The following is a 15,388-nucleotide window of genomic DNA, read 5'->3' on the forward strand; positions in this document are numbered from 1 at the left end:
CAGAGTTTGTTTGATATTCCGCAGAACCATTGAGTGGTCCTTTGTAGTTTTTATTTTACGCAAGCCTATACAAAAATAGTAGGTTTCATTAGGCCCAAAGGCCCAAAGTCACCCCGCTCTCTACACTGACATTCCCCCATCTGTCCCAGCTTTGGCACCACACATATTCTCATAAAAATGAAAAATACAATACAGAGAGAGAAAGAAGCCATCTCTCCAGTAGACTATGAAGAGCGTGAACAGTTTCAGAGTTAAGAAGCAGTAGGAATGACCTGCCTTTCCCTCTTCCCCCTCCTGCCTCGACCCCTCTTTCCTTTTTCAGAGTGTAACTCCAAAGTAATTTCAGATCAGACATTCAGTCTAATACTCACCAACTGCTACACTGCAGGGCTGCCATCCTACACTTCTGATAAAAGGCAGGTGACCTGGCTGTTAGTTCCACTTAACTTACATGATTGAAAGAAAGCTGCTTCCTTATTTCTGTTATAGTAACTTGGAAATTATTATTATGCTCATTTGACCAGTTTTGAAAAGATGATATACCAAAATGAAATGTGAAATTCTTATATTCTTTCTTATCTTTCTCCCTATACAGGGTAATGAGGGTAATTTTTGTTTAGCAATGCTTGTGACTGTAAATGTGTGTGTGCTGGAAACAGAACCAAAGCCTCACTATTCCAAGCACTGACTCCAGCCCTGAGCCACACCTCAAGCTTCGCAATGAACCTCACCAATATTCCTTTGTATAAGAAGAGAGAAACACTAATAATAACAAAATATTTAATGTTCATAGTGATTATCTGCTTTAGAAGTTATTTATATTTTATATCTGAAGAAACAGACTGATAATATTGGGAAAACTCTGTCAAGATCAAGGATTTTGTTTTCTCTCCCTTCTGTGTTTAGGTTTTTCTCTTATGAACTAAGCTAGGTTGTTGGCTTCTCACAATTTGTCTAACATGTCTGTGCTCCCCAGGCCTAATTTTGAAACATCCTTTGCTTTTTCAGTTATACTTATTGCTTAACAGGATGTTTATTCTTTTGATTCATTTGGTAATTGTATTTCATTAAGCCTAGCAGCCTTTTTTTGAGACAGATTTTGTCTGTGAAGCCCTGGATGTCCTGGTTCTCTCTGTTTATACCAGGCTGGCCTCAAACTCAGAGATCTATCTGCCTCTGCCTCCTAAGTGCTAGCTCAAAGGCATACACTACCACTTTTATAATTAAAGTAAGATACATACATACATACATACATACATACATACATACATACATACATACATAGGTAAGAGTAAGAGAGAGGGAGGGCCAAGGTAGGTCTGTCTTTTTATATACAGCAGGGCCACGCCCCCATGGCAGGTAGGCAGTGACATCACAGGTAGGCAGACTGAAGCAGAATCCTAGCATTCGTCCCTTTTCCTATAATATAAAAATGAGGAGTGTCAAGTTGTTTTTTATATAAGGTAAGTTGAAATATATAAATGTAGGTTTATTGGAAGCAGCTTTTGGCTGCCATGTAAGGGGAAAAGAGAGAGAAGAAAAAAAATAGTAACAAACTGTCCAGATTATATGGTGAAGAGGAAGGAAAAGCTCTTTCCTGAAAATTTAGGGTAGAGGGCACGGTATGTCAGCCATGTCTTGCAATAGATAGCGACTGAGAGGTGCAGGGAGAACCTGGAGCTGTTTGTCCTGGGTTTGGAGCACACCAGTTGAACCTTTCGTAAATGGAAAAGGGCCGAGGTAATCGTCTTAACTACCTCCTACTGATGGTAGGGCAGTGACAGGGGCCTAAAAGGCTGAAATGTTGGCCAGGTTTTGGAAGAACAGGCTGTTGTATTTGCTGTCCAAGGTCTGCAAACATCTGTGGCTGGGAAGGGCAATGCAGGTCCAGCTGACATGAGCTGTGAGGTTGGACTGGAGCACTGTGGGTAGCTGCTTTGGCGATGTCCTGGATGTAGAAAGTCTAGCAGGATACTGGAACATATATGTGGGCAGAAGACAATATAGGTTAGGGAGAAAATTCCCTTTAGGTGTACATTTGAAACTCTTGGGAGAACAAAGAGGAAAAGCTTGAAAATAAGGAAAGAGACAACGCTTGAAAATTTTAGGAGAGCAAAGAAAAGGTTTGAACATGGAGGACGTCCTTCCATTTTACACAATACCTGGCAATAATTAAAACAGTTTAGTTTGGATCTGTCCAAGATTGGCTGCAGCTATAATGTAGGCCTAGGGATTTGAAATTCTCAGAAGGCATCCTAGAGGAACCTGACAGTTGCTCTAGGAGTGAGGTTTAAATTTGGTCTCCTGCATATAATGAGGGCTGGGAAGGCTGGGAGGCTGGGAAACCTCCCATGGTAGAAGTTGGCAATGTGAACGTGTGACCCAAGTATGAGGTTAAAACAGACCTGCGGTGTTACCCTGGGTTTGGTGAGGCTGCTGAATCTAAGAGCCATCTGTACTCCACAAAGTCAAGGAGCTTGAAGTCTGAACTGTCTATAGCTCCTGTGCTGGTTGAACCTCCAGTGGCTGGGCACAGAGGACAAGCCTGCATGTGTGCATTTGACATTTATAGGTCAGTCTGCCCACAGGCAAGGCTGTGTGGCCGGTGTCCCGTTTTGGCTGCAGCAGCTGTGGGACCAGTGTCTCTTTTTTGGCTTCATCTGAAACAGTTCCCTGGCAGAGCTGGCTCAGACTGGACCCTGGTGGGAGGGGGAATTGTAGGCCTCTGTTTTCTCAGGGCAGCAGCTAAGGCCTGGAGCATAGGTTTTTTTGGTTTTGGTTTTTGTTTTAGAGGTTTTAGAGATTTTAAAACTACTTTTAACAGTTCCTTCCTACATGGAGGTTTAGGAACCATCCTCAACCTTATAGTTAAGATGGCGGTAATATCTAAAGAATATTTAGATAGACAAATTTTGTTTATACTTTTTCTTAATCATTAAAGACTAAGACTTTAGGTTTTTACTGCTGTTAAGTTGGAATCTGAAAGGTATAAACACAGTCCATAAAGATAGCAGAACAGTTTTCTGTATGATCAATAACATCATATCTATAAAATAAGGACAAATATATTTATAAGATAATGATTTAAGTTTTAACATTGTAAACAAATGAATGTTAATACAATAGAACATTGTAGAATAATTTTAAAAAGTTATATCAAACCCATTAGCCAGGAAGCCTGTAGTTGAATCCAGGGTAGCTGGTAACAGGAGGAACAGCATTTATTTACTTGTATAAGAATTAGTAAAGACATAAATGAGGAAAAAAAACATTTTGGATCAGGGTAAAAGCATAGTCTTAAAAATGTGAAAGTCAAAATTAGGTAACCATTGTATTTGAAGTTAAGCAAGGTTTTGAATAGGGTTGATGAACGTGTTTATGATAAAGATGGTGGTTAATCAAGTTGTTGCCCTTAAAGATAGTGGTTAGTCATGCAGTTGCCCTTAACAAAGATGGCAGCTAGTTATGTGGCTGCCCCTAAAGATGCTCCACCTCCTCTGTCCTGAACCAACATGGCGCCTGCCAAGTGTTGTCAGCAACCAGTGGAAGGCAGATTTTAAAATGTTATCAGGCTGCCATGATGTTCAGCTGTTGTAGCAGCCAGCGCAGAGGCATGCTTGTACAGCAGGCTGCAGTGACCAGGCAGGGTGTTTGCAGCCAGGGAAGCACTGAGGCAGCATTAGCTCCAGGTTCTCTGCTGACCCTGTCAGCTCCATGCAGCCCAATGCTGCTAGCGAGGCAGGAGTGACCCACCAGTCCCTGAGACGAGTCCCCCAAAAGCCCGGAGCTTGAGGCTAGGGTCCCGGAGTGGTAGCCTCTGTGGCAGTAGGAGCAAGCAGTGGGGCTGCAAACGGTGTCACAGGGGGCTCCAGCCAGGTGGCTGAAGGAATCACGTGTGTCCCAGTGCATGCCTGGCAGAGTACAGCCAGCTCAAAGTCACTCCCAGCAGAGGGACCCAATATTGGTCACACTCTGTGATGGGTATTTGCTTCCCAACAATAGACGGTCTGTCAGGAACAATGGCAATGGTGGGGCATTCAGACTGTCGCCAGGTCACCACTCAGAGTCCAAGCCAACAGCAGTCTGCTGGTCCATGTTGTGTATTCCTCAAACAGCACATGGCAGAGTGAATCACCTGCGCTCCACTCTAGGTCCAAGGAGAGCTTGAAGCAGCAGAAATTTACCTCAGCTTAGAATCTAGGACTGAAGGTATGGCGATGTTGGATTCAGACAGGAATGAATGGAGATTTAGAATGAAGTTTGGAACAGGAGGAAATGTTGGTGGGAAGTGTGCTAGATAGTTCTAGATAAGTCTAGAAAGGATTCCAGACTTAAGACAATTCTGAAAGAGCCTTCCCTGTATGGGGCCACCAATTTTATATTTAAAATAAGACATGTTAACAAGGTACCAGAAATAAGATAATAAGATACCCAATAGAGATTATATTATATGAGGTTTATTAAGTAAGCATGGGGGAAGGGGTATGAGAGAGAGAGAGAGAGAGAGAGAGGGGGGGGGAGGGACGGAGGGAGGGAGGGAAGAAGAAGGAGGAGGAGGAGGAGGAGGGGGAAGAAGTAAGAGAGAGGGAGAGTTAAGGTAGGTCTGTCCTTTTATATAAGGCATGGCCACGCCCCCATGGCAGGTAGGCAGTGATACCACAGGTAGGCTGACTGAAGCAGAAGCCTAACAGCCACCACTCAAATTTGGCCTTTAAAAAAAATAAAAGAATATATTTACTATATAGTGAAAAATGTCGCTTTAAATGGGTAAATAGGAGATGCTCCAGGATGTTTGCGGTGTTTTCTTGGATGAGGCTTCCTGTAAGGTAGCCTGTGGAGTACCCTGCTGACTGCTCAAGTGCCTGATGAGCCATCATTTGTGGGTGAATAGTTGAATGAGCATTGCATGTGCTTACTCTTTTCTAGCTTGTCCAGATAATCATCAATACAACACACTTGGAGAAGTCCTGTAAATACCTGGAGGAATTCATCACCAATATCACTAATGTGCTTCCAGAGACGGTCCATACCACCAAGCTCTATGGCACCACAACTTTCAAGGTAAGAACCCTCTAGCACAGAGCGGGTAGCCATGGCACAATACACGGGCATAGTCCCTAAGCAGCTTGCATATGGGCCTCTGGTACTAAGAGAGCTCTAGTACTTCAGATTGGGATACATCTTTTGTTCCTATAGAGAAGAGAATAAGAGATTTGAGGAGTGGTAATGTTAAAATGTAAACATGACTAGTGCTAGAAAAATTATTTAAAATTGTCTTACTTTCAAAGCACTAATGAGAGAATTGTAGGTATCTGAAGAGATTATGAAAGAACATTTTCTGTACAGGCATCTGTTCCTAGTAAATTTATATGTGTAAGTTAGAAGTTCAGGCATCAGAAAAGGGAAAGGATAACATTGAACTCATTGACATCTTCAACCAGCTCTATAACCGATATTCATAAGGAGTGTTGTCAAGCAGGAACAGAATACTCACTCCTCCGTACAGAGCACTGGCTGAGAAAGGATGATTTGCAAGTGGAGCTGGAACATTAGGAATTTATTTGAAAAAGAACTTCTTAAATCCAATGTCAGCTAAAGAAATAAGCAGTAAAAATAAGATCAGATTGGAAATCAATCAAATCAAAAGTTGATCCTTTGCCAAAAGTAAAATAAAGTAATTAAATTTTAAAACCAGTCTAACCAAGAGAAAAGTAGAAAAAGATACAAATTGCTAATGGCACTACTGATCTCACCCATTTTCATTAAGAGGATAATAAAGAAATACTGTGAAGAATTCTTTTGAAAGTTGTGATAATTTAGATCACTTTTTGTGGGAAAACTGTTTTAGCCACTTTTTAATATCACTACAAAACACCTAGTATAATCATCTTACAAGACGGAAGGTGGAGCCACTTGCTCCCAGCACAGAGAGGTGGAGACAAGAAAGGTGAAGGTCTCTCTCAGCTACGTAGAGAGTCTGAGGCCAGCCCGGACTTCATGGAACTGGCATCAAAAACAACTACAACAATCAAAAGAGAGAGAAGTTTATTTAAATTTGCTTTTCATTGTGTGTCTGACTCTGTGTCTGTCTGTCTGGGTATGTGCATGTGAGTGAGTGCAGGTGTCCTCAGAAGCCAGAGGAAAATATTGGACTCCCTGGGGCTGGAGTTACAGATCTTCCTAACATGGTCCTGGGAATGAACTCTGATCCTCCTGACAAGTAGCAAGTGCTCATAATCACAGTCATCTTCCCAATGCCAAGAAAAGTTTATTTTGGCTTATAGTTTGGGAGGATTCAGTCCTTAATTCATTGGCCAAATGCTTTGGGCTTGTGGCATGGCACAATGCATAGACACAGTACAAGAAGAATTTGTGGGGAAGAGAGGCTGCCTATTCCATGGTGGCCAGAAAGAAAATAAAAAATGTTGCAGGAAGGAGCCAGAGTTCTCATAGCCTCTTCACAAATGTGCATCCAGTGACTTGATTTCTTCCCAGTAACCCCCATCTCCTAAAAGTTCAACCTTTCCCCAATAGTCCTAAAGAATAGAGACCAAACCTTTATTTAGCATGTGCTTTGAGGTTGATTTGTATTAGGTACATTCTGTCATTGCTCACACTTGGGGAAGCAGATAATCTGAGTAGCTTTACCTCTTAGAGAAACTGAGTCAATAATTGATAGCCTTATAAAGTTGAACATAGTTCGACTCACTGGTGAATTCTGAAAAATTAAGGAAGATATTATACCCATTTTCTATAATGTATTTCTAGAAAATTATATCAGAGAATCCTGTCAGTTTCATTTCCTGAGGTAACTTGACCTAATATCAGACACACATATAAGAAAGGAAAATGTCATGGGTGTCACGAACATGACCACAACTCTTCATAAACTAGCAAGTGTGTTGTAGTCAAGTGCTACTTATTTCAGGTCTTCAAATGTGCATCAGCATTCAGAAATCAGTCAGTGAGAGCCATCATATCAAACAGACTCAAAAGGGAAAGCTGTATTAGTAGATGAACAAAAATAGTCAATTATGCTAAATTCTCAGCAAACAAAATCAAGATGGGAGTGGAGGACACTTCCTCCACCTTATAAAAAATATCTAGAAAACCCACACAATAACGTCATACGTGTAATGGCGAGAAGCTCGATGTTTTCCTGTTAAGATCATGAACAAGGAAGCAGAGCTTCCCACTTGTACCACTCCTCTTCACTGTCTAACAACACAAGACAAGGAAAGCTGTGTGGAGAGAGAAGGAAGAAACAACATGAGCAATATAGGAAATCTTAAGGAAATGACAGAATAATGAAAAGAACTGGTTATATTAAGGGTCAGGATACAAGGTAGTGTAAAAACCAGGGTTTTTTTTTCCACATAAATTTTCTGTTTTTATTTATTTTTTAAAATACATTTCTTGTATTATGCATGTATAAAATAAACTACATAAAGCAGGGAGAACCATGTGACAATCATGAGTTCTATAAATGTTACATTCATAGTGGTTTGGCTATTTGTATTTTTCCAGCTTGAATAAATGTCTTTCCTGTCTTGTTGGGTGTAAATTTATGGATGAAATTCAATATCTATCCTATCTCAACTCTTAAAACTTAACTTCTTTATCTTGATCTAAATAGATCTTATCCCCTAACCAGCTAAACTTGAATGTAAAACTATACTATCTGGCCTTCAGTGCCCCTCAGAGATTTGAGAAGGAATAAAACTTAAATTCCTGAGTGAACCAGCAGTGCGGGTTAACAACTTCCAAAATGGACAAATTGACTTAGACGAAAACAAGGCTTTCCCCCCTTCATATTAGTAGTGACCAACTATAGTCTGAAGTTTGAAAAACAACCATAATTCTATTTATATTAATAACAAGAAATAAAACTACAGTACTTAATTATTAGTCTTACAAAATACAATTCCTATGAGCACTACAAAACTCTGATGAAAGAAACCAAAGATCTAAGTATTTTTCACATAAATTTGGACAGACAAAACACACAAGATGGATAACACAGTGTTAAAAACTACAGTTAGAGGACTGAGTACTTGAGTTTATTACTATAAGTAAAGATATAGACATATAATTTTGGTCAGAAAATAGTCAAATAGTTGAATAACGTGGACTGCTTACCCTAAAACTAGGCACATACCTAGGTACTCAACTCATCGTTTTGGAAGAGTAAAGGTACCTTAATAGAGAATAGAATGGTTTCCTTTTCAACAAATGTTGCTGGACATTTGTGAAAGCAGCAAAAAACAACGAGAGTCCCAAAGGCAGATCTTACATAGGTGTCCTTGGACTTGGCAGCAGCTTTTTTTCTTAAAGATTCATTTTGGTTACTTCGATGTATAATGTGTGTGTGTGTGTGTGTGTGTGTGTGTGTGTGTGTGTGTGTGTGTGTGTGTGTGTGTGTATGCATGCCACACGTGTGTGTGCCCTTGGAGGCTAGAAGAGAGTATCAGATCCCTGAGAGCTGAGGTTATAGATGGTTGTGAGTCACCCATGTGGATGCTGCAGCCAACTTCTAGCCTCCGGAAGATCAGCAAGCACAGAGCCTTCTTCCCAATCCCACTGTTCACACCTTTCTATATACAGTAAAAGATAAGTAAGATTTGTTAATAATGAAAACTTTTTAGCTGTAGTTATAAGGGCATGCCTGTAATCCCAGCGTTCCAGAAGCTAGGACAGGAAAGTGGGTGTGAGTTACAGGCCATCCTGGGTTACATAGTAAGTGTGAGGCTAGCCTAGACTATATAGCAAGACTGCTTTTATGCTCCTGCCATCTGGAAATAAACATAAAGTTACCAAATTTATGCTCAGAAAAAAACACTGTTCAGAGAAATATAAAACAATACACAGATACAAAGAAAATGTTTGTGTGCCTTGTTTCTTAATAAAGAACTTGAATCTAAAGTACATAAAAATATGAAACATAGGCAAGTAAAAACAAAGACATCCATTAAGTTTGCTGGAGAGATGGGTCAGCATTTAAGAATACTTGCTCTTCTCACAGGGGACTTGAGTTTGGTTCTCAGCACCCACTTAGTAACTACTTCTCAGGATTCCAGGGGGTGACAGCATCTTACTAACAAGCCTTCCGGTCAGTGAGCTCTGCATTCATATAAAAAGTGGATTAAAGGTATAAATAACATGCCTGAAACTATGAGACCACTAGAAGAAACCGAAGTAGAAAAGTTCATGGCCCTGTCTTGGACAATATTTTTTAAAGTGACCATAAAAGTATAGGCAACCATCAGAATGGCTAAGATAAAAAATTCAAGCAACATCACATGCTGGCGAGGATGTGGGGAGAGAGGAACGCTCCTTCATTGCTGGTGGGAATGCAAACTAGTACATCCACTTTGGAAATCTATCTGGTGCTATCTCAGAAAACTGGGAATAGGGCTTCCTCAAGACCCAGCTATTCCACTCCTTGGAATATACCCAGAAGATGCTCCAGCACACAACAAGAAAATTTGCTCAACCATGTTCATAGCAGCCTTATTCATAGTAGCCAGAACATGGAAACAGCCTAAGTGTCCCTCAGTAGAAGAATGGATAAAGAAACTGTGGTACATATACACTATGGAATACTACTCAGCTATTAAAAACAAGGAATTCCCAAAATTTGTGGATAAATGGATTGAGCTAGAAATGATCATAATGAGTGAGTTAACCCAGAAGCAGAAAGACTCAAATGGTATATACTCACTGATATCTGCATACTACCCCAAGGGGCATGTCCCACGAAAGCCTTCACTTACCAGGAAACTGGGACAGAGAGGAGGACATCCTATTGGGACTCTAGATGAGAGAAGCATGGGAGAATAGCAAAGTAGAAGGATCCAGTGGGTCCTAGAAACCTACAAGTAGAACATTGTGATAGGCATATTTGGGCCCAGGGGTCCCGTTCAAACTAAGGCATCAGCCAAGGACAATACAGGCAGTAAACTTCAAACCCCTACCCAGATCTAGCCAATGGACAGAACATTCTCCACAGTAGAGTGGAAAGTGGGATATGACTTTCTCACATACTCTGGTGCCTCATATTTGACCATGTCCCCTGGAGGGGGAGACCTGGTGGCACTCAGAGGAAGGATAGCAGGTTACCAAAAAGAGACTTGATACCCTATGAGCATATATAGGGGGAGAAGTCCCCCTCAGGAAGAGTCATAGGGGAGGGGAATAAGGGGAAAATGGGAGAGAGGGAAGAATGGGAGGATACAAGGGATGGGATAACCATTGAGATGTAACAAGAATAAATTAATAAAAATAAGAATTTCCACATAAAATAAAGTATAGGCAATAAGAGTGAAAATAGGCAAAGGAGGGTGCACCAAACTGAAGATGTTCTTTCCAATAAGACAAAAGTCCCTAGAGGTAAGAGACTCCCCATTGAATTAGGAGAGCATAGTTCTAGGTCATGTGGTACCTATAAGAAAGTCATCAATACTCAAATTTTATAAAACACTCACAACTCTGCACGGTAATAGAACTGATAGACGGATTTTTAAAAACAAGTCAAGGAATGTCATTAAGACAAACAGATGGCTAACAAACATATGACAAAATGCTCAGCCATGCTTCATGAAGGAAATACTATTGAAACATAATGAAATATAACCTTTTATCTGGTAGAGTAGATGTTATAAGTAATACAAATGACAGTTCAGGTGCTCATTCTACAGCAGGTAGCTATAGTTAATAAATGTATCTTGAAAAATTATGGAAAGATCTGTTTTAAAAATTTTCATCACAATCGTAATAAATATTTAAGGCAATGCATGGCATTCTAAGCTTGAATTGTGTATATTAATTAGCTCAATCATGCCATCTACACATTCAAAATACTTTGTTGAACATGACAAAAACATATGATCTTGTCAATTAATAAATTTGAAAGCATTCTTCAGTTAAATTAATACCATCTTTAGGTGTACTATAGACTCAAAAGCATGCATAAGTTAAGTAAGAGAAAAAATAGAAAAGGATAAGTTAAAGACAGATCTAACAGTTGTGAGTTACGCAGCTGTGTCTCTGACTGAAGGGAAGATGGCAGTTGTGTCTTTTAGATAACTGCCTTGACCTGAAAAGAACAGGTGGAGAGTATGGAAAATTCTAATTCCAGATTTCAGTTTTATGCTTTCAACGTTTCTGTGGTGAAAGGTGTCCATAAAGCATTCAGATACGTGGGCCATGAACTAGAATGTATTTAGAGCAGATCTGTGTTGAAGACAGACCTGGAAACCATAGAAAATAAATCACTTAGAGAAATTGAGAAGATTTGAGACTAGAGTGAATATATGCCATGAGTGAGCCCTACAGTGAGGGTCGTGGGCGGTGGAGTGCTAGGTGTTGTGTTCAATAGCAGTCAAGCAAGCCCACACTGAAAGATGAATATCAGATGTGGTAGCAAGTTGTTTGTGGCATGTTTAGTCTTAGAACCCTGATGATTTTGTCCACATGATATTCATTTGTCCTGAAGATACCTTTCCTAGAAAATTACGTTCAAAAATACTTACTAGAGACTTCACTAAGATCATGTGTAAAATGAGTCTCCTATACAAGGCACCACAAAGTTATGTGATCTAGGACTTCTTGGTGCTGTCTTACCTTTGTAGGACTAAGCTGTATAGATTAGCCTTTAAATGAGCCCTATGGTGAAGGAAGCTTAAGAGTTCTGACAGTGACCAGTGAGAAAGGATCACGTTATAAGCAAGGCATATTTACAAGCAGCTGGAGGAATTGGAGGATATATAGGCAGGAGCCTTTTTGGAGTCACATAAAGAGTCAAAGTGGAATCAAACTCTGAAAGTAAATTATCTTTATGGCAGAAATGAGAAAATAAAGGAAATAGATTGTAGGGGTGTGGAATTCCTTATTTGTGAAGAAAAAGAATAGCTTTTCTTGCAGATCATTCAAGCCTCTCCTCAGAAAGAGAGGGGGGTGGACAGTGAGCGCATGCCAAAAAAAAAAAAAAAAAAAAAAAAAAAAAAAAAAAAAAGAGTTAGAGAACATTTCTTTGTGCCTCATGGGAGGGCAGTGTTCCTGGTGGCTGATGTGGTTCACACTCCCAGGTGTTACTAAGTGCATATAGACATGTGGTGGCTGCATCACATACATGCTTGCCGTTTTCCCCCTAGCCACCTGAATGTGTTTTTAAATTTCGCAGGACGCTCGACATGCAGCTGAAGAAGAGATATACACAAACTTAAATCAGAAGATTGACCAGTTTCTGCAGCTGGCTGACTATGACTGGATGACCGGAGACCTGGACAACAAAGCGAGCGACTACCTAGTCGACCTCATCGCCTTCCTTCGCAGCACGTTTGCTGTATTTACACACCTTCCTGTAAGTGGTCGTAGCGCCCATTTTCCCCTCAAAATAGGAAAACGATGCCTTAACATGTAGCTTTGCCCAAGTCTTCATTTATGATTTAGCTTGCCACGGACCTCTTGAATGTCTAAGAGCTTCTAGTAGATGAGTGAGCGTTGCAGGAATTCCGAAGCCTCCCATAGAGCTTGTTTTCAAAGACTTTTGCAGTTTGCCTGTACTGAAGGTCTTACAACTAAGTTCACAGTCATAAATATAGGACATGACATAGACATTGTCAAGAGCATCAAGGAGACTTGCAGTTCACATTTAAGATCTGTTTCTATAGGGCTTCCTCAAGACCCAGCTATTCCACTCCTTGGAATATACCCAGAAGATGCTCCAGCACACAGCAAGAAAATTTGCTCAACCATGTTCATAGCAGCCTTATTCATAATAGCCAGAACATGGAAACAGCCTAAGTGTCCCTCAATAGAAGAATGGATAAAGAAACTGTGGTACATATACACTATGGAATACTATTCAGCTATTAAAAACAAGGAATTCCCAAAATTTGTGGATAAATGGATTGAGCTAGAAATGATCATAATGAGTGAGTTAACTCAGAAGCAGAAAGACTCAAATGGTATATACTCACTGATATCTGCATATTAGCCCAAGGGGCATGTCCCACGAAAGCCTTCACTTACCAGGAAACTGAGACAGAGGAGAGGACATTCTAGTGGGACTCTAGATGAGAGAATCATGGGAGAAAGGCAAAGTAGGAGGATCCAGAGGGTCCTGGAAGCCTACAAGTAGAACATTATGATAGGCAGATTTGGGCACAGGGGTCCCGCTCAAACTAAGGCACCAGCCAAGGACAATACAGGCGGTAAACCTTAAACCCCTACCCAGATCTAGCCAATGGACAGAACACTCTCCACAGTAAAGTGGAGAGTGGGATATTACTTTCTCACATACTCTGGTGCCTCATATTTGACCATGTCCCCTGGAGGGGGAGACCTGGTGGCACTCAGAGGAGGGACGGCAGGTTACCAAGAGGAGACTTCATACCCTATGAACATATACAGGGGGAGGTAATCCCCCTCAGGAACAGTCATAGGGGAGGGGAATAAGGGGAAAATGGGAGGGAGGGAAGAATGGGAGGATACAAGGGATGGGATAACCATTGAGATGTAACAAGAATAAATTAATAAAGGAGAAAAAAATAGATAAGAACTGAAAAAAAAAGATCTGTTTCTTTAGTTTTAGAACATCGTTTGACATTTCTTGATGAATTGAAATTCTTCGATGAACTTACCTATCTTTTTAGCTAGTTCATGGTTGTTTATTGATTGCTCCAGTAATTTAAAGTTATGTTTATTACTTATTATTTATGTACATATTGATGGATTTGAGTTTTAGTGAAATGTTCATCCTTCATAGTGTTTTTGTTTGTTGTTAGACACTTTATTTAAACTGCATAGATTCTGCTTTCTAAGATTCTGCCTTCTAATTATATTTATTCTTTCCCTTATTGAGTAAGTATATGGGGTGATCCTTAGTCACTTGCTTGGCTTGCAGTCATTATGCACCTTTAGTTACCCTGTTGCTAGTTAAGGTGCTGCAGGGCATGGTGAGGGCAGGCCTTTTGATGTCTTCAGCACCACAGATAACTGCATAAACTACTGCATTTCGGTCTTCTGCCTTCTTCAGGCAGACACTAAGAAAGAGTGTTAACGATAGACTGATATACAGTTAAAAAGAGTTAAAACAACAAAAAAACAAACAAAAACACACAAAAAACAACTTGTAAGTTGCCAAGGTCTATGGAACACTGCCCTGCCTTTTCGCTTTTCCTGTAGTCTAAGCTGGACCTACTTAATCCTGTGGTAGCTGAATATGAGTCCCTGAATGGGATGTCCATAGGCTGGGTCCTTCATGAGGAGCTCTAGAGAGCTTTCTTCCTTCATAATGGAATGCCTCAGGAATATGTGTATTCTGAAGTTGCAAATGTGCCCTCACCAGCACTGAATCTGTTATCACCTGGATCTAGACCTCCCAGGTTCCAGTACTGAGAGAAAAAAATGTTGTGTTGCTTATGAGCTGCCTGGTCTGTGGTGGGTTGTTACCACATCTCAAATGGATTTAAAACTGCCTACCGAAGATTCTCACATACGTGTCCTCTGCAAAGTCTCTGTGTCTGAGGCACTGGAAGACTAAAACCTCACTCTACCTTTCAAAGGTTTGGCGGAAACCTTTATTTTCCTGAACTGTCCAGCTTTAGAATTCAACAGATGCCGTAATGGAAAGCTTGGTTTTCAGATGTCTAATTTTAACACTCTAGCTCTTCCTGGGACCCTGGAACCTAACTCTGGTTCTCTGTTTATTACCTATGCTGGGGTTTGGCCAGTGCTGCCAAGGACAGCTGCTGACCCTCCGATGACTTTAAAAAGGGTCTGCCGTTTCTGTAATTTTACTTTTAGTCTTCTTTGTTTACAGCATTCTGGTATCTTTAAAGAAAAGAAAGTCTGCTTTTTTACTTCTGCTAGTTGTGCTTAGTAGGAGGAGTGACTTGCAGAAAATTGTGCTGTTTTATCTCACTTCACTCTGATAACAAGACAAGGCAAATCTAGCACAATAGCACAAGCATATGAAAAAATACATTGGAGCTGGAAAGGTGGCTCAGTGGCTCAGAGCATGTGCTCTCAGAGGACCTGGCTTTGGTTCCCAGCACCCACGTACTGGCTTACCACCATCTGTGCCAACTTTTGTCTTCTGTGCACCGGTACACACACAATGCACTTACCTACATGTAGGGAAAACACTCATATACACATAATAAAAGTAAGTAATTCTTTAAAAAATACAAAGGAAGCTTACAATTATGGGACAAAATAAATTAAAATTGAATGTCAATTGAAAATATTGTAGAAAAGAAATTCAGTAGCTACTATCTAGGATTTATTATAGAAATGCAAGGATGGTTCTAGATTTTTAAAATTTCTTAATATTTGACTTTTCAAATTACTATGTAAATGAAAGAAAGTATGTTGGCATATTTTA

General features: G+C 40.3%; 1 protein-coding gene across 2 annotated transcripts in view; it reads left to right on the forward strand.

The window, feature by feature from the left end:
• Positions 1-15,388, forward strand: part of EXOC6B (exocyst complex component 6B) — a 434,863-nt gene that overhangs the window by 241,614 nt on the left and 177,861 nt on the right. For both annotated transcript variants that reach the window (XM_084764962.1, XM_084764963.1), the window contains exons 17-18: positions 4,927-5,061; positions 12,182-12,361. In XM_084764962.1, the coding sequence (XP_084621088.1) occupies positions 4,927-5,061; positions 12,182-12,361 (315 nt within the window). The remainder of the gene's footprint in view (positions 1-4,926; positions 5,062-12,181; positions 12,362-15,388) is intronic.

This window comes from Acomys minous (genome assembly GCF_964271855.1).
Source record: "Acomys minous genome assembly, chromosome: 17".
Taxonomy (NCBI): Eukaryota; Metazoa; Chordata; class Mammalia; order Rodentia; family Muridae; genus Acomys; species Acomys minous.